General features: G+C 39.0%; 1 protein-coding gene and 1 pseudogene across 1 annotated transcript in view; both read right to left on the reverse strand.

Moving 5' to 3' along the window:
• Nucleotides 1-27,157, reverse strand: part of LOC132514880 (phosphopantothenate--cysteine ligase) — a 179,319-nt gene that overhangs the window by 73,348 nt on the left and 78,814 nt on the right. The window contains exons 11-13 of the mRNA XM_060140355.1: nucleotides 14,647-14,772; nucleotides 12,715-12,852; nucleotides 7,763-7,932 (exon numbers count right to left, since the gene is read on the reverse strand). Coding sequence (XP_059996338.1) covers nucleotides 7,763-7,932; nucleotides 12,715-12,852; nucleotides 14,647-14,772 — 434 coding nt within the window. The remainder of the gene's footprint in view (nucleotides 1-7,762; nucleotides 7,933-12,714; nucleotides 12,853-14,646; nucleotides 14,773-27,157) is intronic.
• Nucleotides 13,134-13,474, reverse strand: LOC132516251 (transmembrane protein 256-like; annotated as a pseudogene).

Here is a 27,157-nt window from a genome sequence, read left to right on the forward strand (position 1 = left end):
ATAATTCGAATGTTGGTGCATTTAATGCTGTCCAAGAGGTCCCTGAGACTGTCCTCAATTCTCTTCATTCTTTTTTCTTTATTCTGCTCTGCAGTAGTTATTTCCACTATTTTATCTTCCAGGTCACTTATCTGTTCTTCACCTCAGTTATTCTGCTATTGATTCCTTCTAGAGAATTTTTAATTTCATTTATTGTGTTGTTCATCATTGTTTGTTTGCTCTTTAGTTCTTCTAGGTCCTTTTAAATGTTTCTTGTATTTTCTCCATTCTATTTACAAGATTTTGGATCATCTTTACTGTCATTATTCTGAATTCTTTTTCAGGTAGAATGCCTATTTCCTCTTCATTTGTTACATCTGATGGGTTTTTACCTTGCTCCTTCATCTGCTGTGTGTTTCTCTGTGTTCTCATTTTGCTTAGCTTACTGTGTTTGGGGTCTCCTTTTCACAGGCTGCAGGTTCGTAGTTCCTGTTGTTTTTGGTGTCTGTCACCAGTGGCTACAGTTGGTTCAGTGTGTTGTGTAGGCTTCCTGATGGAGGGGACTAGTGCCTATGTTCTGGTGGATGAGGCTGGATCTTGTGTTTCTGGTGGGCAGGTCCCTGTCTGGTGCTGTGTTTTGGGGTGTCTGTGACCTTATTATGATTTTAGGTAGCCTCTCTGCTAATGGGTGCCATTGTGTTCCTGTCTTGCTAGTTGTTTGGCATAGGGTGTCCAGCACTGTGACTTGCTGGTGGTTGAGTGGAGGTGGGTCTTAGCGTTGAGATGGAGATCTCTGGAAGAGCATTCACCGTTTGGTATTACGTGGAGCTGGGATGTCTCTGGTGGACAAATGTCCTATACTCAGCTCTCCCACCTCAGAGGCACAGGCCTGACACTCACTTGGAGCCCCAGGACCCTGTCAGCCACACAGCTCAGAAGAAAAGGGAAAAAGAAAGAAATAAATAAAATAAAGTTATTAAAATAAAAAATAAAAATAATTATTAAAAATTAAAGAGTAATACAAAAAAGAAAAAAAAGGAAAGAGAGAAGAGAGCAACCAAACTAAAAAACAAATCCACCAATGAAATCAAGTGCTAAGAACTATACTAAAAAAAAAAACCCTAAAGGAAAAAACCAGACAGACAGAACCCTAGGACAAATGGTAAAAGCAAAGCTATACAGACAAAATCACACAAAGAAGCATACACATACACACTCACAAAAATGGAAAAAAAAAATATATATCGTTGCTGCCAAAGTCCACCACCTCAATTTTGGGATGATTTGTTGTCTATTCAGGTATTCCACAGATGCAGGGTACATCAAGTTGACTGGAGATTTAATCCGCTGCTCCTGAGGCTGCTGGGAGAGATTTCCCTTTCTCTTCTTTGTTCACACAGCTCCTGAGGTTCAGCTTTGGATTTGGCCCCGCCTCTGCGTGTAGGTCACCTGAAGGCATGTATTCTTCGCTCAGAGGGGACGGGGTTAAAGGAGCAGCTGATTAGGGGGCTCTGGCTCACTCAGGCTGGGCAGAGGGACGGGTACAGAGTGCAGGGAGAGCCTGCAGCGGCAGAGGCTGGCGTGATGTTGCAGCAGCCTGAGGTGCGCCGTGTGTTCTCCCGGGGAAGTTGTCCCTGGATCACGGGACCCTGGCAGTGGCAGACTGCACAAGCTTCTGGGAGGGGAGGTGTGGATAGTGACCTGTGCTCGCACACAGGCTTCTTGGTGGCTGCAGCAGCAGCCTTAGTGTTTCATGCCTATCTCTGCTGTCGGCGCTGATAGCCGTGGCTCACACCCGTCTCTGGAGCTCGTTTAGGCAGTGTTCTGAATCCCCTCTCCTCGCACACCCCATTGTTTAATGGTCTCTTGCCTCTTGGGCAGGTCCAGACTTTTTCCCGGACTCCCTCCTGGCTAGCCGTGGTGCACTAGCCCCCTTCAGGCTGTGTTCATGCCGCCAACCCCAGTCCTCTCCCTGGGGTCTGACCTCCAAAGCCTGAGCCTCAGCTCCCAGCCGCTGCCCGCCCTGGCAGGTGAGCAGACAAGCCTCTCCGGCCGGTGAGTGCTGGTCGGCACCGATCCTCTGTGTGGGAATCTCTCCGCTTTGCCCTCTGCACCCCTGTTGCTGCGCTCTCCTCCGTGGCTCTGAAGCTTCCCCCCTGCAACCCCCCCCACCCCGTCTCCACCAGTGAAGGGGTTTCCTAATGTGTGGAAACTTTTCCTCCTTCACAGCTCCGTCCCAGAGGTGCAGGTCCCATCCCTATTCTTTTGTCTCTGTTTTTTTCTTTTTTCTTTTGCCCTACCCAGGTACATGGGGGAGTTTCTTGCCTTTTGGGAAGTCTGAGGTCTTCTGCCAGCATTCAGTAGGTGTTCTGTAGGAGTTGTTCCACATGTAGATGTATTTTTGATTTATTTGTGGGGAGGAAGGTGATCTCCACATCTTACTCTTCTGCCATCTTGAAGGTCTCCCATTGAGAGGTTTTTAAGAGAGGGAGTAATATTATTTAATTTGCATTCTTCAAAGACCACTTTGGCTGTTCTATAGAGAATGGACTGGGAAAGAGGTATAGAAGCAGGGAAGCCAGTTAGGAAGATATTGTGATAGTCCCAGTGAGTGATAGCAGTGTCATGGAGTAGGGTAGTGGCAGTGGAGATATAGATAGACAGATTAAATATTTTAAATATTTTATATTTTCATGGTAGAACTGACAGGAGTTGTTGATGGGTTAGAAGTGGGGAGGAACCAATGATGACTCCTAGTTTTGGCTTAATCAACTGTGTGAATGGAGGGGCTATTCACTAAATGGATTGGGCTGGGGAAGGAATACTTTAGAGGAAGAGGAAAAATACATTTGTGAAATGGATAAAAACTCACTGTCAAATTGAACTGGAAATGGAAATCAACTTGAACATTCATCAAACAATTCTTCATAAAGATAGTAAGGATACAATGAGATGGTAAATGAGAGCATATTAGAAAAAATAAAGCTCATTAAGGCATTAACGTCAAGGGGAAGCTGCCAGCTGTTCTGGCCTGGGCTTCCTAATACAGCAAACCCAGGCTGAGTTCAGCTAAGCTCTGTAAGTTTGGGGCTGCCACTGGAAGTCCAACTCTGGCTTCAGCCTCAAGTACATAGTGGGAATAGTGGGAATTCCATTCATTGAAAAATTTTTGAGTATCTACTAAGTGTCAGGTATTATTCTATACACTGGAGACAGTCCAGAACAAGACAGACTGGGGCTTCATTCTCCCTCCCATCCCACCCCCATGTTATGCATATACTGAGACTAAAGTCCCAAGCAATTTTTTAACTGCATAAAGCTCTTTTTCACAACAACTGACTTAGAAACCAAGTGTTCCAGCACCTTCTGGCCGTTGGGATATTTGTGACTAAACCCTTTCCAAAGCAGATAAAGTAGTAACTTCTCCTGACTCAGGAGACTTGGGACCTCACCCAGTCCTGCCAATAACTTGCTAAGTGAATGACTGTGAGTGAAAGAGTCATTTTTGTTCTCTTGGTCTGAGACCTCTTCTGTGGAAAGAGAAGACTTAGCTAAATAAAGTGGTTCTCAAACTTATCTCAGCCGTGGACCCTTTCTTGAAGTAAAATCTTACATAGAGCTCCACATATGAAACAGCTAAGAGTGGATCTTCGGCTGAAATGGGAGCAGAAGGCTCACAGTCCCACTCATCAGGCTCCCCTCATCTCCCAAGGTAGTTTCTGAGCCCCTCTCCCCAGAGAGCTCAAAGTTTAGAAGGTAGAAGTTTGAAAACCACTAGTTCAGACGATCTCCTGCAGGTCTCTCCTGTTCTAAGATTCCATTTCTCTATAACAAAAGCACTATAAACAGCAGAAAAACAAGACATAGTCCATTACCTTAAGGAGCTTAAAATCTAGTAGAGGAGATATATTACAAGAATCAAGCAATCTGGCTTATTGAGCAGCTTCTATGTGCACGGGACCATGCTAGGTGTGCTGTGACACTTCCTACTTCTCTTCAGTTGAAGATTCTGGCTCATAGCATTCTGGCATCTTCTTCACCCCAAGTCCTGCCATTATCCTGGAAGATTCCAAGGTCCATATAGATCACCCACCAATGCCTTGACATCTCACTTCCTCAGTCTCCTTATCTCCAGTTACCTTGTCCTCTCTCCCACTTTGCCAATTACTTGCATAACCACACTAAGGGTTGTATCATCAATAACTGCTTCTCTTCTGAAATACTAGAATTAGACATTTGGATTCCAGTTTTTCCTTTTTACATAATTTGTTCTCAGTGCAATCATAAATACCTTAAATTCCTTGTCCAGCTCCCTTTACTTGCTTCTTTATCCAATGCAGTCTACAGAGTTCATTATTTTAATCACTGTCCAAATAAAATATTCAATTCTCTTGCCCCATTGTCCTTCCACTCCATTTTTGTGGCAGAACCTCAACCCTGGATAAATTCAACTGTCTTCTCATGTCTATACTAAATGTTGCTAAACATAAATTCAGGGTCTCTGGCCTTGACTGGACCCTCCACAGTCAGCTTTCCTTTCCATTCCTGCTCTCCCCAGTCAGATTTCTTTTCCTTTCTCCACAGTGATTATTTCAAACTTTTTCACTCTCTTGCAAACTCTGATATTTCTATTCCTCTCTGACTTTCAGCAGATGACTTTGCTTCCTGCTTCACAAAGGACACAAAAACCATTGAACAAGTCCTTTGGTTTCCGGTCAAGTTAAAAACCCATTTGGATCTCTGTCCATCCTCCCTTTCTTCCTCCCGATACAATGGACAAAGTGGCCTACCTCCTGACTAAGGCTAGCTGTTTTCTGATTTTCTGAGTCCTAAACCTGCCCATTTGGGGACTCTTTCCCACCAGTATTTAAACATACACAAATTTCCTCTTAGCTTGGCTCCATAATCTTTTCTCCTCTTCACAAACAAACTTTTTGGAAAGCGTTATCTACACTCACCATTTTCACATTCTCATCTCTCACGCCTTCCTCAATTCACTCCCATTCACCATCCCATGGGATGGGATCTAGGAAACAATCTGTTTTCTGCCCTTCATTGGAACTACTCTTCTTAAAGACTCCAACCACCTTCTTGTTGCTAAATTCAGCAGTCACTTTTTATCCATTATTTTGTTTGACTCATTGGCAGTACCTGACACTCTTGACTACTCCTTTCTTCTTGAAATACTCTTTAGCCTGGCATCTGTAACACACACTCTCCTGACTTTTCTCCTACTTCCCTGGCTGTTTTGTCCCAGTTTCCTGTTGGGAGCACTCCTTTTGTCCACATAGAGAGGTTTACCTTAGGTTTCTGTCTTTGAGTGTTTTTATCAACCAACATATGGGAACATCTTATCCATCTGACCATGTACTTATTGATGATTCTCAAATTTATCTCCAGCCCAGGCCTCCAAACCCATAAATCCAACTGTTCGTTGAACATCCACACATGGCTGTTCCAAAGACACTCCGAAGTCACTGTCTCAAAAGCTGAACTCCTCTCTCTGGTTTGACACCATCAAACCAGAAAATTAAGTCTTCCTTAACCTGTTCTCATACTCAAACCTCTGCCTATAGTACCTTCTTCCTCACTTCCTATACTCATTAAACCCTGAGTCCTGTTCTCTGTCTCCTCTCAATTCCATCCACTTGTCTCCATCCTCACAAACACCATTACAATAACAGCCTCCTAACTGGTCTTGCTACCTTCATTCTGGTACCAACCATCTACTTTCCACGCAGCAGGCAGAGTGATTTTCCTAAAGCACAAATCTGTTTGTGTCTCTCCCATGTTACTAAACCCTGAAGGAGTTTCTTATTGTCCAAACTCCCTAGTGCAAACATTCATGTTCCTTCATGGTCAGGTCCCTGACTACCTCCTCATTCTCATCTCCTTCCTCATTTCCTCTCTTCACACTCTACGCTATAGCAGCACTGAGGTCACTTTTAGCTCCTCAAACAAATCGGCTTTTTCTTGCACATGTCTATCTCCCCTGAAAACTCTTCTCTCATCTTTTTCCTTGGCCCTTAAATTCTCATACTTTAGGACTCAATTTAACTTGTCACTTCCTTTAAGAATATTTTTTGGTTCATTAGCCTAGACCAGAACCCCTCCTTTGTGCTCCCATAGTATCCAATACTCCCTTGTTTAACTGTTTATCTTCCCCCATCAGGCAATATGGACCCTAAGGATAGGATCTGTGTCTTATTTTGTAGCTTCAGTATCTACCTACAGTACCTGGCACATGGTAGATATGCAATTTATTGCTGAATGTGATTGTGTAATGGATCTGTGATAAGGGGTGCTGGGAAGTAGGGCACAGAAGATAAGCAAGCAGGGAAACATTATGGGAAATGGACAGAGGAAAACATATGGCAGATATGTAGACTTCATTTCTCAGTCCCAGTGATGGGAAGCAGTTTGGACCAAGTCATGGAAACAGGTGGCAGCAAGGACTTCTTTACTTGAAGTCCAGTGTCTTCTTCATGGCAAGGTTCTCCACCTCCAAATGAATTCACAGCTTTGCTCCCTGGGGCAAGTATCTCTGCCAATTATCCCAAATCAGCTGAGTGGATTTTTGTCAGCTTTGATTATTAATGTCAAATTTTTCTCTGAAAAGCGTTCAGATTGGCCATTTCATCTCCAGTGACACTTAGTCTAGACTACTATCTCTTCATTTGTGGCGAATATCCAGATCAACTGGTCTGTCTTTCCTCTCCAGTTCATCTCATGCAGTTACTGGACTATCTCCCTCAAAAGCCCTATAACACTATTCTTGTGCTCAAAACTAGACTTTCTCCCCCATACAACAAACCTATATGTTGTGACCTGGCTTCTTGGCTCTTTGCTCCTGTGACAACTATTACACCTGTTCTCCACTATCTCTCCAGTATCTCTTCCCACTTCTGCAACTACGTTTCATGACTGCGAATCTTGGACTTAGAGCTCACTCTAAACTTAAAACCAGTTTTTAAGAGGGCATAAAATTCAGGGGCCCAAAACTGGCAAAACAATCTCTTCTATTTTAGAACATTTACAAAGATAAAAATTTGGCTACACCTAGGCAATATTTTCTCAGTTCACTGAGAAGGTATCCTTTAATATGGTATATAAGTAAAAACTGACATCTATTGTTTCCATTGGATGATCTATTTCTAGGTTTTTGCCCAGACAAAATTTGATTGCATCTATTAGTATTTGTGCCGAAACACAGTAATGCATTTGTCTAAGTCTCAAAAGTTTCTGTGTAAGATACTTTTGGTGGAAAAGTAGAAATACAAGAGTTAGAGGGCAAGATTAACAACAACAGCAGCAAAAAAGGAAGAAAGAAAGAAAAAGAAAGGAAGGAAGGAAGAAAATTCTCAAAACAATTATCAGACATAATGTTAAATAAAAATAGCAAAAAACAAACCTCTCTGCAAAGTATAGTCTTAATTATTTAAAAAATACATATATATGTATGTATACAGAAAAAAGACAAGAAAGAAAAATAAGGACATTAACATCTCTCCCTGGGGGGAATTATGGGTTATTATAATCTCCTTATACTTTTCCATGCTTTCCAGATTTTCTAAAAAAGCATGTATTTATTTTTAAAAGCAGGAAAAATAGTTTAAAAATGTAATAACATACCAAAAAACAAACTTTCTGGGGAATTCTTAGAACTAAGTTTTCTATGCACATCATTTGGAAATAAATGTCAAATTTTTATAATAATCAAGCCAAATAAAACGTACCCCTACCCCCCAAGTAATTAAAGTGATATGGGATTTTCTCAATTTACCAGAGCTCCTCTCTCTCTTCCTTTGGGTTTTGAATCTCTACTTCCAAAATTGGTACTTTAAACACAAGATATTTACAAATATTTTCAGTTGTAATTAAATTAGCAGCTGCAGTTTTTCTTTCTACAGTAAAATGATTTAATTGCTCAAATTCTTCTGAAAGCTTCAAGACCTGTAAAGTTAAGTGAAAAGACAAATATTCTATTTTGAATATTTTTATGCATGCCTGTGAAAAAAGTGTATTGATTTCATTAAATGCTTAAATAATTATTGGTTTAAATAATATAAATTGACATCCAAATTGAAGTCTTATTCCAATTTCACAATTTGTAGTTGTTACATAATCTAATACATTTTTACCATAGGCACAAGAGTGCGTAAGTCTATGGTTTTAAAAAAAGGGGATATTTTTGGTCTCTGGGATTGGCTTCCCAGAGTGCTGTTTAGGGTTTCGTTCTATCTTTTAACAAGCAAAAAGATGTAATACTCTATTAGAGCTTTTACATTATTATCACATATCTTTGTTCTCAAGTTTTGAGTGTACTTCAGTGATTCATAAAAGCAATAATAAACTACTGCAAGAAAACATTAAAAAGAATATTAGTTATGCATTACAGAGAACATATTTCTTCCAGTCTGCTCCTATTGGTTTGGAAACACTTGAACATATAAGGGCTCCCAGACTATCGTAGTGATTCTCAAACTTTAGTGAATAAGAGCGTCACCTGAGGAGTTAAAAGAATGTGGTCTCACATCGCCACCCCACTCCTGAGATTCAGATCAGTGGTCTGGGCTGGGAAATGGGAATTTGCATTTCAAATAAGTCTCCCAGGTAATTCTGATACAAGTGGATGCTTTGAGAATCACTGCTCTGCTGTGTGGTTTGGCAAAACATTTGTTCAGGTTTTTGTTTTGTTTTGTTCTTTGACAAACAGATTCCTTTCCTCAAAGATTGCTCTTTATATCTTCATATAAAATGAAAGAATGCCTCCAGAAGGCAGTAGAAAGGGTGGATGGGGGACAGTTCCAAGAATGGAAGAGGAATCCCTCTCCAAGTATCGCACGAAGATAGACAAAAACCTGCCTGACTCCCATTCTGAGCCTCTCTGAAAATGCAAAGTTTTTATAGTTACTATGTTTGATTATAAGAACATAATGGATTTAGTTCTAAAGATCAATTTAGGTTACTTAAAGGAATCCTTTTGGTCTCCTAGGCCTTTTCAACTTTCTGAAGAAAAATTACAGTGTGTGATATGGGTTATAATCCCATAAATCCATATAATCTTATAGGGACTATAACCTCTCCAGGGAGAAGATTGGTTTTACACTGGACCTTAGGAGGTGGGAAGATACAGATAGGTGAAGAAGAGACTATAGCATATTTTAAGCATGATCAGTATGGTCAAAGATATAGTGTGGAACTGAGTATGGAGTATTTGTGCAGAAGCGAGGATGGTCTTACTGGAGTAGAGGCTACAAGATGAGGAGCAAGGAAATAAGATTGAGGGGGAGGGATCAGATTATGAAGGGACCTGAAAGACAAGAACTTCCTTAATGAGCTTGCATTATTTTTGTAAGCAGGATAACAGATTCCAAAATGCTACTTAATCACTGATTTTTATAGTCATTGTAAAAATTTAAACATTAAAAATAGTAAATGTTAGTTTCTTAAGAAGGAAAGAAAGCCAAACAGAATTTAGACTTGATGTTCTAGCAAACTGAGAATTGCTGAAGGTTTCTGAAGAGGAAGGTGACTTTGACACTAAGTGCTTTCTAGGTATTCTGGATTCTCACAGGACAAAGTTGGTGGATATCGTAGGTGGGCAGCTTTGCTCTTTATCATAGGACCTTTCACGGCACAGATGCTGTGCAACAGGACCAACTCTGTTCCACAGGCTCCTCCCTACCAAAATTTTATCCTGGTTACATAGCTCAGTCTCATAATCAGCCATATTCAAGTACCATAAAGTATTCAGTTGACTGTTCCACTTTACGTGTGAGGCCCTAGAGTAAGGAGGACAGAGCTTAGGCTGAGAATCACCAGGCAACTTGGTAGTTGTTTAATATCCCGAGTCTGGTGTTTGTTTCTGTAAACTGAGGAAGCTGGCCTACATGAACACACCCCTTTCCAGCCCACATAAAACCACAGCCTATAAAACAGGGGCTTTAGTAAACACATAAAATACAATTTTTTAAGCCACTCTTAGCAAGACTACCTTTGAGTCTAAAGCACTCTATGTTCTAAAGAGAAACTGGAATACAACTAAAGAATCAAACCTTCAAAATTGAAACTTTTAATGAGTAAAATTTTGATGGAAACAGAATACATATAGTCTCAAAGTACCTCCCCACAAAATATTTATTAATTGCAAAGGGAACAGGAATAACTTTACAGTGGAGAAATCTGGCAGAGAGTACCATACCCAAAGTAAATAGAACAAAAGGATATCCTTTTGTCTTCTGATACAATGCACTGAGAAGGATATAACATCACTTATGTAGTATTCCTGCCAAAATTATGTAACCTAAATTATATTGTGAGGAAACATGAGAAAAATCCAAATTGAGGGACATTCTTCAAAATAAATGATTTGTACTCTTCAAAAATAGCAAAGTCATGAACAACAAAGAATGAGGAACTGTTGCAGATTCAAGGAGCTTTCGAGATGTGACAATGAAATGCAATGTACAGTCCTGGATTGGACCTTGGACTAGGAAAAAAAAATGTCCTTTTGCTATACAGTGGGACAATTAGTAAAATTTGAATACAAGCTGTCAATTAGATAATAGTACTATATTAATATTAATTTCCTGATTTTGAGACTTGTACTGTGATAAAAAGATGTCACTGTTTTTAGCAAACATACATGGAAACATTTAGGGGTAAAGGAGTATTATGTCTCTACTCTCTGAGGGTAGGAAAAGTATGTGTGTGTGTGTGTGTGTGTGTGTATGTGTGCGTGTGTGTGTGTGTGTGTGTGTGTGTGTGTGTGATGCAAGAGAGAGAGGCTGATAAAGCAAATGCGGTACCGTGTTAACATTGGGAGGGGTAAAAGTATATGGAAAGTCTTTATACTACTTTGCAACTTTTCTGTAAGTCTGAAATTATTTCAAAATAAAAAGTCTTTTAAAAGAGAGGGAGAGAAAACCAGATTACCAGGACAGTGATCTGGATCTCTGGTTTTATACTGTATTCTTCTCATTTCATTTCATTCTCTATGTTAAGTTTTCTGATGATATATTGAAAGACAAGATCCTTCAGCTGTACATTGTGATGAAAACTCATCTTGCTGACAAGGTCCCAAAAACAAAGCTTAGATGTAGGATGTGCCCTACATATCTATCCTCCCAGGCAGCGAACCCTATTTGCTGGACCTTTCCCTCCTTAGGTCACAGACTATTTGATCTATGTCCCAATCCCTCAGCAACTTACTCCCTGACTTCAGGGTAACAACTTCATATAGGATAAATTTGGCCTTGATTTAGTCCTCCACTTCACATGTGGTGTTAAAATATAACTCAATATATTTTAACTGTTGTGTTCAAGCCTTTAGTCCTTCCTACCATTTTAATCAACATCAAGAGAGTGACTGAGGAAGGGAATTTTTCAACCAGGAGTTGATGATAACCTCATAGGTAGGACTCTAGAAATTACACTACTGGCAGTCTCTCCATTTAGTGTTGGACTAACCCTCATCTGGTAGTGCCGTTTTATACATGGGGAATGAATTGGGGTTGGGACATTTAAACATTTTCTGAATTCTAAGTATAAGCCTAATTTTCAGTATAATTGGGAAAGGTGCTTTGATTCTAAGCCTTTAAAGTTGGAGACATTTTAGTAAACCTCTGTTTTTGCATTTTTTACTGTGGTAAAATATAAAAAAAACATAACATTTACCATCTTAGCCTTTTTTTTTTTTTTTTTTTTGCAGTACGTGGGCCTCTCACTGTTGTGGCCTCTCCCGTTGCGAAGCACAGGCTCCGGACACGCAGGCTCAGCGGCCATGGCTCACGGGCCCAGCTGCTCCATGGCATGTGGGATCTTCCCAGACCGGGGCACGAACCCACGTCCCCTGCATCGGCAGGCGGACTCCCAACCACTGCGCCACCAGGGAAGCCCATCTGAACCATTTTTAAGTGTGCAGTTCAGTGGTATTAAATACATCCACATTGTTGTGCATCCATCACCACCATCCACTCCCATAACTTTTTTCATTTTGTAAAACAAACTCTATACCTATTAAATAACTCCCCAATTTTTCCCTCCACATAGCTCCTGGCAACCAGCATTCTACTTTCTGTCTCTATGATTTTGACTACTCTAAGTATCTCATATAAGTGGAATCAAATAGTATTTGTCTTTTTGTGACTGGCTTATTTCACTTAGCATAATGTACTCAAGGTTCATCCATGCTGTAGCATATTGCAGAAATACCTTTTTTTTTTAAAGGCTGAATAATATTCCATTGCATGTATATACCACATTTTGCTTCATCATTCATTCATTGATGGACACTTGGGTTGCTTCCACATTTTAGCTATTGTGAATAAAGCTGCTATGAATATGTGTGTACAAATATCTGTTCAAGTCTCTGCTTTCAATTCTTTTGCATATATACCCAGAAGTAGAATTGCTGGATTATATGATAGTTCTATTTTTGAGTTCACCTTTTACATTATAATATGTGCTTTAAAAACTAAGCCATTGGGAAGCTTATTTAAAGTAAAAAATTTATAGATTAATCCTAAGAGTGAAGTACTGGCTGAAATCTGAATAGTTATTCTGAAATACAGCTTGATTTATAGTCCACACTATAAGGCAATTTATTCTATAATAATAAAAGAAACTCCAATTTCCAAGTTATCTTTTACTGAAATTAGTTTCCTTTTATCTTATCCTCATAAAAGATATGTCATACATCAAACATTTAAATACGTAATAATTTAGTCTCACCTTTGTTTCTAATTCAGAATTCTCTCTTTGTAGCAGGTCATACGCTATTAAAAAATGGTCTCTGTCTTCTTCTGCCCCTGGAAGACTTTGAATTTCATTATAAAGGCATATAAGTTCTGACTTTGACTTTTGCAATTCCTGATTAAGAAATGACAATATTTAGTAGAATAAAATAAGACTTTCAATAGAAAAGGTATACTATTGCTAAAAAGGAATCTTTGAAATGATTCTAACAAATTTTTTGCTTTAAATATTTCAACCTGTCCTCTGGCAGACAGATTCCTTTCTTTAGTAAAGCAAAGATTCCTTAAATCAATTAATTAAACTATGCATTCTTTTTCTAAATTTGCCTTTCTCTTCTAATGCCCTCCCTGCTCCAATTCTGAAAAAAAGTACCCAGAAATTAAACACAAGGAAACTCAAAGAGCCAAGGCAAGCCAGCCCAAGAGTAGCAGGCTCCCTCCTGCAGTGGCCAAAGTCTGGGCACTGGGGTCTCCACACAGAGCCTGATAGTAAAAGCTGGTGGAGCATAAGATAGTTCTAGAAGCTAGCAGCAACCGGCCCAGAGGGGCTTTCTGCACAGGGGCAACCCTAACAGGGTCAGGCTGGGTAAGAAGTGTTGTTTGTTGGTCTTGTCAAAGAGCTCCTTCCCACAGACAACCAGGAACTGGGCTCCATGTGCCCTGTAGGAGGCCAAGCCTAAGGCCCTGGCTCTGGACAAGGCACCCAGGCAGTGGAAAGCAGCCCCTGGGCCGGCCATGGTTATGGATGGTCACATGCCATAAACATTCTTAATTTCTATCATTTATAGGTTCAAAGACTGGGTTTCTAGTTATCCCTACTTTGCGCAAGGCTTGTATAGAGGGAAATCTTCAGCAACTCCTTCATTAGTTATATTACCTGTTTTAAAATGTATCTTTTTAAAGTTACTTTTTATAGGACAGGTGCTGTGTGGTTTACCTTTAATCTTGTGACAACCCCATAAGGTAGGGTTATTGAAACTGAGGCTCAGAGAACTAAAGTGATCTGCTTAAATTCATATAGCCAGGAAGTGGAAAAGTTGAGATTCAAACTGTCTGACTGACTTCAAACACTGTGTTCTTCACTACAAATTACACTGTCTTACTTAATAATGCATATTCAGTGACTTAATCAACTAGTGTTTCCTCTAATCCTCTGATTTTTTTCCATATTCATGAGAGAAAACATTTTAGTTAGATGTAATTTTAATCAAATTTCTGCATTGATGACATGGAATATGCAGTGTTTGATTGGTGGATGAGGGGGCCTGAGAGTCAGGCCATGGTGCCCTATGAAGGAACAGGTGACATAAAATTTATTTGGGAGAGGAGCTACTTGGTATATTCCTAAAGGCTTGAGATCAGAGAGGGAGGAAAGTGTTGATGAGGAAGGCACTGGGCAAAAAGGAAAGAAGGTAGGGAGTGGCCACCCAAAACCATAGCAAGAGGGCAAGTAGTATCAATGTCCTACCTCATTTCATGGAAAATTCCTATAAGTCATCAGCATGGGATATAGAGTATTGTGCTAGCTCTCACCCACCCTGCAAACTGATTGTCACCATCCTCTAAATTAGTGATCTAGATTTCTATGAACTCACTTCCAGGTCTCTCTTCCAAATATAGGCTGGTATGTCTCCTGATAGACTTTTCCAAGATGGTATGACCAGCAGTTAAAAGGAGAGACAAGTCCGGGCCACTGTGACCACCATAATAATCAAATCCCTTCTACTTAAAGGACTCTTTTTGGGTAGTGTTGGAACTCAGCCTGGAGAAACAACAGTCACCCCATTGTTACTGGTATAAATAATATTCTATAGCTATAATTTATTTTAAAATAAAAATGAATGATAACATGAAATCCCTAAATTACAAATGCAAAAAGAGGAAAATAACATCTTGAATGGCAAAATACCTCACTTTCAACTTTCAAAGCCTTCTGCACAGTATTAAGATCAGATGTCAATTGCTTTTTCCTTTCTCTCTCTTCTGACAACTCACTTTCAAATAGTTCAATTTTTTCTTGACTCATTTTCAATATCTGCAAAAAGTATTTTACATAATCAATTCTATATACAATAATCATATATACTATAAGTTCTGATAATACTTTTCTGCCTAAACAATTATAAAGTCATCTAGGGGAGAGACAAACCTGGGAAAAAATAGTTCATGGTACCATAGCTCATAAGATAGGTTTTCCTCTCTAAGCCTGTTTTCTCAACTGTAAAATGGAACTAATACTTGTCCTGTGTACATTATAGCCATCAGAGTAGGAGTCAAATGTGATTTTGAAAGTATTCTGTAAGTTTTAAGCACCTACCAAATATAAGGAATTTTAATTTTATTTGGTAAGAATTTTATCTTACCAAATTGATGATAATAATAATAGTAATTTCAAAAATAATGAGAGCAACGACTATTTTATTTAGTGCTTAGCATATGTCAGACATTGTAGTAAATGCTTTACATGTATTATCTAATTTTATTTCCCAGTACCCCTATGAGATTAGAACTATTATTGTATTCTTTTTTAGAGACAGCATAAGTGAGGCTCAGATAGATTAGGTAATTTGTGCAAGGTCACACAGTCAGGACTGGGATTCAAACCAAGGCTAATTTATAAGCCCTTGCTCTTTTTTTTTTTTTTTTTTGTAGGTACTCGGGCCTCTCACTGTTGTGGCCTCTCCCGTTGCGGAGCATAGGCTCCGGACACGCAGGCTCAGCGGCCATGGCTCACGGGCCCAGCCGCTCCGCGGCATGTGGGATCTTCCTGGACCGGGGCATGAACCCGTGTCCCCTGCATCGGCAGGCAGACTCTCAACCACTGCACCACCAGGGAAGCCCGCCCTTGCTCTTATTTTTATTTTATTTAAAAAAACTGACGTGTAATTGACATAGCACATTATATTAGTCTCAGGTGTACTACATAATGATTCAATATTTGTATATTTTGCAAAATGATCACCACAATAGTTCAGTTAACATCCATCATCACACATAGTTGTGATTTTTTCCCCTACTTTCAAATATGTAATACAATCTTATTAATTATAGTCACCATGCTGTACATTATATCCCCATGACATTCATTTTATAACTGGAAATTCATACTTTTTGATTTCCTTCATCCATTTCACCCACTCCCAACCCCTTGCTTCAGGCAACAACCAATCTGTTCTCTACATCCATGATTTTTTGTAATTTTTTTTTTAAGATTCCACATGTGAGATCATATGGTATTTGTCTCTTTCTATCTGACTTATTTCATTTAGCATAATTCCCTCAAATTCTGCATGTTCCTCAATTCTGCATGTTGTTGCAAATGGCAAGATTTCAGTATTTTTTAATGGCTGAATAATATTTCATTGTGTACATATACCACATTTTCTTTTTCCATTCATCCCTTGATAGACACTTGGGGTGTTTCCATGTATTTATTATTGTAAATAATGCTGGAATGAACGTGAGGGTGCATATCTTTTCAAATTAGTGATTTTGTTTTCTTTGGATAAACAGCCAGAAGTGGAATTGCTGGATCATATGGTAGTTCTATTTTTAATTTTTTGAGAAATCTCCATAATGTGCTGCACCAATCTCCATAGTGGCTGCACCAATTTACATCTCCACCAACAGTGCACAAGGGTTTCCTTTTCTCTACATCTTCACCAACACTTGTTATTTCATGTCTTTTTGATAACAGCCGTTCTAACAGGTGTGAGGTGATATCTCATTGTGGTTTTGATTTGCATTTCCCCGATGACTGGTGATATTGAACATCTTTTCATGTGCCTGTTGGCCATCTGTATGTCTTCTTTGGGAAAATGTCTATTCAGACTCTTGGCCCATTTTTTAATCAATTTTTTTTTTTTGCTATTGAGTTGTATGAGTTCTTCATATATTTTGGATATTAACCCCTTGTCAGATATATGATTGGCAAATATTTTCTCCCATTTGGTAGATTGTCTTTTCATTTTATTGATACTTTCCTTTGCTGTGCAGAAGCTTCTTAGTTTGACATAGTCCCACTTATTTATTTTTGGTGCAAAAAATCATCACCAAGACTGATGTCAAGGAGCCTACCACCTGTTTTCTTCTAGGAGTTTTATGACTTTAGCACCTACATTCAAGTCGTTAATCCATTTTGAGTTAATTTTTGTGTATGATGTAGTATAGTGTTCCAGTTTCATTCTCTTGCATATAGCTGTCCAGTTTTTCCAGCACCACTTATTGACGAGACCGTCCTCTCCCCATTGTATACTCTTGGCTCCTTTCATAAATTAATTGACCGTATATGTGTGGATTTACTTCTGGGCTCTCTGTTCTGTTCCACTGATCTATGTGTCTGTTTTTATGCCAGTACAATAGTGTTTTGATTACTACAGCTTTTAAGATAGTTTGAAATCAGGGAGCATAATGCCTCCAGCTTTGTTGTTCTTTCTCAAGATTGCTTTGGCTATTCAGGGTCTTTTGTGGTTCCAGACAAATTTGAGGACTATTTGTTCTATTTCTGTGAAAAATGCCATTGGGAATTGTGATAGGGATTGTACTGAATCTGCACATTGCTTTGGATAGTATGGACATTTTCACAATATTAATTCTTCCAATCCATGAGCATGGAATATCTTACCATTTATTTGTGTCTTCTTCATTTCTTTCATCAATGTTTTATAGTTTTCAGTGTATAGGTCTTACACCTCTTTGGATAAATTTATTCCTAGGTATTTTATTCTTTTTGATGCAATTGTAAATGTGATTGTTTTCTTTATTTCTCTTTCTGATATTTGTTATTTGTTTGTTATTATGCAATAGATTTTTGTGTATTGATCTTGTATGCAACTTTATTGGATTTATTTACTAGTTCTAACAGTTTTTTGTTGTAGTCTTTAAGGTTTTCTGTGTATAATATCATGCCATCTGCAAATAGTGACAGTTTTACTTCTTCCTTTCCAATTTGGATGCCTTTTATTTCTTTTTCTTCTCTGATTGCTCTGGCTAGGACTTCCGATACTACATTGAATAAAAGTGGCAAGACTGGGCATCCTTGCCTTATTCCTGATCTTAGAGAAGAAGATTTCAGCTTTTCACTGTTGAGTATGATGTAAGCTGTGGTCTTGTCATATATGGCATTTATGATGTTGAGGTACATTCCCTTTATACCCACTTTGTTGAGAGATTTTATCATAAATGGATGTTGAATATTTTCAAAAGCTTTTTCTGCATCTATTGATGCATAGTATAATTTTTATCCCTCATTTTGTTAATGTGTTGTATCGCACTGATTGATTTACAGCTGTTGAACCATCCTTGCAGCCTTGGAATGAATCCTACTTGGTCATGGTGTATGATCCTTTTAATGTATTGTTGAATTCGGTTTGCTAATATTTTGTTGAGGATTTTTGCATCTATGTTCATCAGGGAAATTGGCCTGCAATTTTCTTTTCTTGTGGTTCCTTGTTTGGTTTTGGTAACAGGGTAATGCTGGCTTCATAAAATGAATTTGAAGGTGTTCCCTCCTATTTTTTGGAAGAGTTTGAGAAAGATTGGTATTAATTCTTCTTTGAATGTTTGGTAGAATTCACCAATGAAACTGTCTAGCTGTTACTTTTATTTATTTTTTATTTAAAAATATTTATTTATTTATTTATATTTACTTATTTTGGCTGTGCCGGGTCTTAGTTGCAGTACGCAGGATCCTTAGTTGCAGCATGCGGACTCTTACTTATGACATGCAGACTTCTTAGTTGCAGCATGCAGACTCTTAGTTACAGCATACATGTGGGATCTAGTTCCCTGACCAGGGATTGAACCCAGGCCTCCTGCACTGGGAGCATGGAGTCTTACCCACTGGACCACCAGGGAAGTCCCTAGCCCTTACTTTTAATATCTACTTCATTCAGAATTGCCAAAGTGTATTTTCTTTTGTGTAGAAAAACCTATTAGAAACTTAATTTGAGGTCAAAATGCAGCCTAGTGAATACAGAGTGAGAATCGAGAGAATTTCCTTAATATTGCCATGAAGCTGCAGAATCTTCTCCACTGGCAGAGCAAACCTGTCAAGTGAACTAACTGCATATTTGGATTGGCCAGTCAGGGAGCAGTATGAACTTGACAAGTCCATACTCTCTAACTTGGGAATTGCGTAATGATATGTCGGAAATGATATGTCTGAGCCAGTTACCTAACTTTTCTTAGTCTCAGTTTCCTCCTCTGAAAAATAGGGATAATGATGGGCACCTCGATTGTACAAAGTATATGTAAATGGCAGCTTATATTATTATTGGATTGTTCTGAATTTTCACATTTACTCTTTAGTTGAACAACACCTTTAAATCATCCTTACAATTTCAACATACTAGTTTATCCTAAATACATTTTTAATGGGCTCCTTCCTGAATGACTAATCCTGGAAGGTTTTCTGTAACCACTGATCACAATCATAGGATGTAGATCTACCATACATTTTGTCTATTTTCAGTAATTCTTAAGCAACCTTATGGAGTCTGCCTCATCTGTATTAGAAAATGTAACTGAAAATGATCTTTTTATTTCTTACCTCATTCAAATCTTGTACTTTCACTGTCTCTTGACCTTTCATACTGGTTTCTCGTCTGTCTTCCTATATTACTGATAATTCAGGCTCTAAGAGGGAAATCTTAATCCAAATAAACCATCAGTTAAAATACATACGCGGGCTTCCCTGGTGGCGCAGTGGTTGGGAGTCTGCCTGCCAATGCAGGGGACATGGGTTCGTGCCCCGGTCCAGGAGTATCCCACATGCCGTGGAGCAGCTGGGCCCATGAGCCATGGCCGCTGAACCTGCGCGTCCAGAGCCTGTGCTCTGCAATGGAGAGGCCATGGCAGTGAGAGGCCCGCGTACCGCAAAAAAAAAAAAACCACACAAAAAAACCACATATGCATATGTGTTATTTTTAAAAAATACTGAAAAGATAAGCTACATTTCTTAAGTGTCTTTTCCAGAGGCTACACCCCTGAAATCTCCCTTACCAACAAGTTTTACCTTTTTTCTGGTCTTGGATCCTTTGAAGAGTTGCTTTATTATATATTTGAGCCCTTGCTCTGTTTGCAACTTAAAAGGGAACAAGTACTATTAGAAAAACACACTAGTAGGGCTTCCCTGGTGACGCAGTGGTTGAGAGTCCGCCTGCCAATGCAGGGCATGCGGGTTCGTGCCCCAGTCTGGGGGGATCCTGCATGCCGCAGAGCAGCTGGGCCCGTGAGCCTGCGCGTCCGGAGCCTGTGCTCCGCAGCGGGAGAGGCCACAACAGTGAGAGGCCCACGTACTGCAAAAAACAAAACAAACAAACAAACAAAAAAAACATACTAGAGAATCCTGATGATTCTGAATTAATCAAGCTGATAATTTACCTTATTTTTTTTAACTTTACGAAAGTAATTTGTCATTGTTGATTGGCCCAGTAACAAATGCAAAGGAGGTTGATGAGTATTTAGATGTAATTCAGAAACAGAAGACACCAACATTGATATCACTTATTACTTTTATTCAGAATTAAGTTTCAAAAGAAACTTCAATTTGAAGTTTTTAATTTAATTCAGAGATAAAAATATTCCTTTACTTAGGCTGAAGAAAGGAAAGAGTTGATTCACCAAAGATTTTTATCTAACTATATTTGGGGGAAAGTATTCTGGAGTTTGCCTATATTTCTAGGTTGATAACTTACTGCTAGATGTGTATTTAACCTACAGATTAAAAAAATAAATTCATTAGTTTAGTAAAGCTGGTTATCAGTAATTTACCTTTCTCATGTTTAATATCAATGAAACAGAAATAGCAATCCCAAATTGATGAGTTAGAAAAAATGGGGAATGCTACTGGAAAAACAGATGCTAAAACCCAAGTGTAACTTTTATACATCCTCCTGTCCAGCGGTATGGACAAAACACCTACTTAAAAATCATGTTGACTTAGTAGCAGTGCACAAGGATATAGGGAAGGATATATCTTTTCCCCAGATCAGCTTCTCCCTCTGCATTAGCTGCCGTCTGCACTGGTGAACGTTTCTGCACATCCACACGTGACATGCTACTTAGTCCCACCCTTACCACCTGTGATTTCCCAGTGCCAAGTGCAGGAAATGTTTCAACTCTTAAAAATGAAAACTCCCCCCATTTCTTTTGTGTTTTCTCAGGACAAGAATGTCATGTATTTTAATGCTATAACTTTTAAGAGATAGATTTTCAAAAGAATATATATTTGAAATTTAACATAATTTGTGGCACACTAAATACAGTCTTGCATTTAGGCAATTTATGTACTTCATGAGACCGACGATCAAAGTTTAAAGCAGAAAAACACAGGGAAGGGGCCGCAATAATGTGAGAAATGAGCAATGGGATATACAGACCTCTAGGCAGCTGAAGGGAGCCTCCTACCTCACCTGTCAGCCAGCAGTAAGCAAAGAGGAGAACTAACGGACTTCTAGGGAATCCCGTCACTGGCACAGGGTAGCCGCCGACAACTGTGGGGAACGGTGTAACAGCTCAGAATTTTCCACTTTCAGTGTTCTACTGTCTGAAAGGTGGGGGCCATCTAATACTCTGAACCAAATTGTGTCTCCCAGGCACCGTGTGACTAGAGTTACTGCCATCCCCCCATGTGCTTGTGTTGTGCTGTCCTCTCTCACAGGCACAGTCAAATGAGATGGCGGCTGCAGCCCCTGTAGAGAATAAAACACTGCCCGGTCATCACCTCCTGGTAGAGATGGTTTATGTGCTCAGTGCTGGGCATGTTGTAACCCCTGTGAGTTATAATATGCTTCCCCTATGAATCCTCACGAGACTTGGTATGATGTAGAAAATGAGCTCTAGGGCCAGACAAACCTGGATCAATTCCAATTCCTGGCTCTGCCTCTTACTTTGGTCAAGTTCTTCTATGTTCTCTCAAATATGAAATGGAATATACCTACTTACTTTGGGGAGGGCTGTTATAGGGATTGTATAAGATTATGTTTGTAAAACAAGATCATGGCATACGACCAATATTCAATATATCATGACTACTGTTATTCCTGCCAGATACCTAGCATTTCTCCCATTTTAAGCATTTTCTCTGAGAACATGCATACTAGCAGCATAAAAACTGAGAATATGCATACTAGCAGCATAAAAACAGGTAAAGAACACAGTCATATATTGAGGAGTCTGCTTGATTTAAGGGAATAGTTTTCTAAATTATTTGTTCTTTTGAAGTCACAGGACTTCCCCCTTCCTTTCATATTCAAAAGAATTTTTTCTTTTTTAGAACATTGTTTATATTTATTTATGTATGTAGGTATGTATGTATATTTGGCTGCATTGGGGCTTCGTTGCTGCGTGTGCGCTTTCTCTAGTTACGGCGAGCAGGGGCTACTTTTTGTTGCAGTGCATGGGCTTCTCATTGGGTGGCTTCTCTTGTTGCAGAGCATGGACTCTAGGTCCGCAGGCTTCAGTTGTTGTGGTGCGTGGGCTCGGCAGTTGTGGCTTGCGGGCTCTAGAGCGCAGGCTCAGTAGTTGTAGCACACGGGCTTAGTTGCTCCATGGCATGTGGGATCTTCCCGGACTAGGGCTCGAACCCGTGTCCCTTGCATTGGCAGGCAGATTCTTAACCACTGCGCCACCAGGGAAGTCCTCGAAAGAATTCTTATGGGGAAACTGTCTACAGAGTGCCCTCAAGTGAAGGCTTCTTTGGTTGATGTGGAGGCAGAAGACCTAGGGACTTGCATCTGTGGAAGAGCAAGAACCCCTGAAACACAGTTTGGAAACTGCAGTGGCAAAAACATGGGGTTTGTAGTTAGTTGAAATCTGAAACCTTGACTTCCACCTTTGTGCATTTGTGATCTTGGTTTCCTCATCTGTAAAGCAAGGTGAATAATACCTAGCTCTCCAAATTTCTGTTAACCCAGCAGAGTCATTGCAACATTATAGGTACTCAGATTTTAGTTTCTATCCTTTCACTTACTTTTTTTGTAGTATACAGAAAATAAAGTAGTTAGAGGTCAGGAATAATTCATGATACCCCCAAGTACCTGTCTAAAAGCTGAAGATCCATGAAAAGGAAAGCATGGCACTAGGTCAGGATCTGGAAATGAGCTCATGGGAAAGGGCTGTTACTCTTTACCTAATGGTTACAGCACTCAGTTCACTTAATTCCTCTGCTGAGAATGACCCTTTACTTAATACTTATTGTTGTCACCATCACCCAGCTGCTAAACACAATCAAGGAAGCTTGAGGTTTTTTTTCTTCATGAAAGACTAAGAGAGAACTGTGAAGGCAAAAATCTATTTATAGTTACATCCTCTTTCCTCAGGAAATGACTTTAAAAAATCACTTAAGTATAACTGACTACTTATTCATCAAGTACCTTTTCTCATTTTAAAGACTTCTACTTTAAAGAGAAGAAACATTTACTTACAATCTTCCTCGTTACCTCATTCCAGCTGGCTCTATATGGGATGAAGTAAGTGAAAGGATCAGTGAGAGTCAATATAAAGCCTTATTATTTTAGAAATCCACACATATTTCAAGTCTTAATGACAAGGAAAAGAAAACTGGTTTCTATCACAGCCTACAGGATTGAGATTAGACACAGAAAAAAATTTCTGATACTTAATATTAAACATTAGGGAGAAAAACTGTATTACCTTCTTTTCTGAACATCTTTTAAAATAAGATAGATGCTCATTTATTTAGAATGTCATAGACAACATCTATCATAGAGGGAGGTAGATTAACCAGTTATTCTACAAGGATCTTCTCTGTTGTCAAGAATGCTATGATACAAAGGGCCACAAGGTGTCATATCTCCCTTCAAGAAGGAATTTGCCACATTCTTCTCAGGCAGCCTCCAGTGAATGACTGAGCATGGTGAGGATATTAAAGCCTGGTCATTTCTGGTCAGTGCGGATCCTCTACAGGTTATCATTGTGCCAAAGCCCTTGCTGGCCTGGCTGAGACTTCTCAGAGCTGCAATACAGTCTGAGGCTCTTCTTATCCAATCTTCCTTCCTTCTCTCTCTTCTTTAACAGATGCCAGGACTGCATCATGACCTGTAGGTTTTGCCCATGTCTACTCCTTCTTTTTATCCTTCACAGGTACCAACCCAAACAACTCTCCTGCAATTCTAAGTTCATCTTGGTGCCTGATTCCCAGAGTGGCCCCCTTCAGATGAATTTATGGACGACAGAACAAGGAATGGGCCACTATCATGGTCACCATCAAAAACAAAAAAAAATGATGTTTGATTAAAGACATAAATATAAATACCCAAGAAGCTCAGTGAACTGCAAGAAGGATAAGCTCAAAGAGATCCACAATGAGGCACAGTATAATCAAACTATTTGAAAGACAAAGAAAGAAATAATCTTGAAAGCAGCAAGAGAGAAGTGACGTCACATACAGGGAATCTTCAATAAGATTACCAGCAGATTTCTCATCAGAAACTTTGGAGGCCAGAAGGCAGTGGGCAGATATAGCCAAAATGCTAAAAGAAAAAAAACCTGTCAACCAAGAATCCTATATCCAGCAAAACTGTCCTTTCAGGAGTGAGGAAGAAATTAAGACATTCAAGATCAACAAAAGCTGAGGGAGTTTGTTACCAAACTCATAGACTTGCCCTATGAGAAATCCTAAAGGGACTCCTGCATGGTGAAATCAAAGGATACTAAACAGTAACTCAAAGCCATATGAATAGATAAAGATCTCAGTAAAGGTAAATACATGAGCAATTATAAAAGCTAGTATTATTGTAACTATGGTTTGAAACTCCATTTTTTGTTTTCTACATGATTTAAAAGACTAATACATTGTTTTAAAACTATTATTAGTCTAAAAGCTAGTACCACGGTAACTTTGGTTTCTAATTCCACATTTTGGTTTCTGCATAGTTTAAGAAACTAATGCATTTTAAAAAAGCAATCATTAGTTCATGTTTCTGGACACACAAGATACAGAGATGTAATTTTGTGACATCAATAACTGAAAAGGATGGGGGCAGAGCTGTAAATAAGCAGAGTTTTTGCATATTATTGAAGCTAAATTGGCATAAATTCAAATTAGGGTGTTATAACCTTAGCATGTTAAATGTAATCCCTATGGTAACCACAAAGAAACCAGTTATAGAATATACTCAAAACGAAATGAAAAGGGACTTAAAGTGTTTCATTACAAAAAAATCAACTACATACAAGAGAGACAGTAATGCAGGAAATGGAGGACAAAAAGCTATAAGGTACATAGAAACAAATGGCAAAAAGACAGAAGTAAGTCTTACTTTAATAAGTACTTTAAATATAAAGGGATTAGTTTCTCCAATCAAAAGACAGAGATTGGCAGAATGGATAAAAACAAAATATGATTCAACTACATATTGTCTATAAGAGATTCACTTTAGATCCAAAGACACAAAGAGGTTAAAAGTCAAAGGATGAAAAAAATTTTCCATGCTGATACTAACCAAAAGAGAGCAGGGTTGGCGAAACTAAAATTAGATGAAATAGACTCTATTTTTTAAAAACGTTTTTTGGCCATACCCCATGGCATGTGGGATCTTAGTGCCCCGACCAGGGATCAAACCTGTGCCACCTGGGTTGGAAGTGCAGAGTCTTAACCACTGGACCACCATGGAAGTCCCAGACTTTAAATCAAAAAGGTTACAAGTGACAAAGAAGGACATTATATTTTAATAAATACTTCAATACAGCAACAAGATATAAAAATTATATTTATGTACCTAATAACCAACCAAAATGTAAAAATTGGGAGATAAAAAGAAGAAATAAACATTCCTACAATAAGAGTTGGAGACTTTAATACCTTGCTCTCAATAATGGATAAAACAACCAGATATGAGATAAGTAAGGAAGCAGAGGACTTGAGCAACACAATAATTCAATGAGATCTAACAGACAGGGGACTTCCCTGGTGATCCAGTGGGTAAGACTCCATGCTCCCAATGCAGGGGGCCCGGGTTCGATCCCTGGTCCGGGAATTAGATCCTACGTGCATGCCACAACTAAGAAGTTCACATGCTGCAACTAAAAGATCCCACATGCCACAATGAAAGATCCTGCATGCCCCAGCAAAGATCACGTGTGCCACAACAAAGACCTGGTGAAGCCAAAATAAATAAATAAATAAATTTTAAAAAGATCTAACAGACATATATAGGTCTACTCAACAACGTTATAATACTCAATCTTCTGAAGTGCACACAGGACATTCTCCAGGATAGACCATATCTTAGGCCACAAACTAAGTCTTAATGTATTTAAAAAAGAGGTATCATAAAAGCATCTTTTCCAACTACAGTATGGTGGAGTTAGTTCTCCAAAGAAGATATACAGACTGCTAACAAACACATGAAAGAATGCTCAACATCATTAATCATTAGAGAAATGAAAATCAAAACTACAATGAGATATCATCTCACACCAGTCAGAATGGCCATCATCAAAAAATCTAGAAACAATAAATGCTGGAGAGGGTGTGGAGAAAAGGGAACACTCTTGCACAGCTGGTGGGAATGTGAACTGGTACAGCCACTATGGAGAACAGTATGGAGGTTCCTTAAAAGACTACAAATAGAACTACTATATGACCCAGCAATCCCACTTCTGGGCATATACCCTGAGAAAACCATAATTCAAAAAGAGTCATGTACCAAAATGTTCATTGCAGACCTATTTACAATAGCCCGGAGATGGAAACAACCTAAGTGTCCATCATCGGATGAATGGATAAAGAAGATGTGGCACATATATACAATGGAATATTACTCAGCCATAAAAAGAAACGAAATTGAGCTATTTGTAGTGAGGTGGATGGACCTAGAGTCTGTCATACAGAGTGAAGTAAGTCAGAAAGAGAAAGACAAATACTGTATGCTAACACATATATATGGAATTTAAGAAAAAAAAATGTCATGAAGAACCTAGGGGTAAGATGGGAATAAAGACACAGACCTACTAGAGAATGGACTTGAGGATATGGGGAGGGGGAAGGGTAAGCTGTGACAAAGTGAGAGAGTGGCATGGACATATATACACTACCAAACGTAAAATAGATAGTTAGTGGGAAGCAGCCGAATAGCACAGGGAGATCAGCTCGGTGCTTTGTGACCACCTAGAGGGGAGGGATAGGGAGGGTGGGAGGGAGGGAGACGCAAGAGGGAGGAGATATGGGAACATATGTATATGTATAACTGATTCACTTTGTTATAAAGCAGAAACTAACACACCATTGTAAAGCAATTATACTCCAATAAAGATGTAAAAAAAAAGAAATTAATAACAGAAGGAAAACTGGAAAATTCACATATTTGTGGAGATTTAAATGACATGCTCTTAATCAACCAATGGATCAAAGAAGAAATCATAATAGAAATAAAGAAATACTTAGAGATGAATGA

Source organism: Lagenorhynchus albirostris, chromosome 2 (assembly GCF_949774975.1).
Source record: "Lagenorhynchus albirostris chromosome 2, mLagAlb1.1, whole genome shotgun sequence".
In the NCBI taxonomy this organism is placed as follows: domain Eukaryota; kingdom Metazoa; phylum Chordata; class Mammalia; order Artiodactyla; family Delphinidae; genus Lagenorhynchus; species Lagenorhynchus albirostris.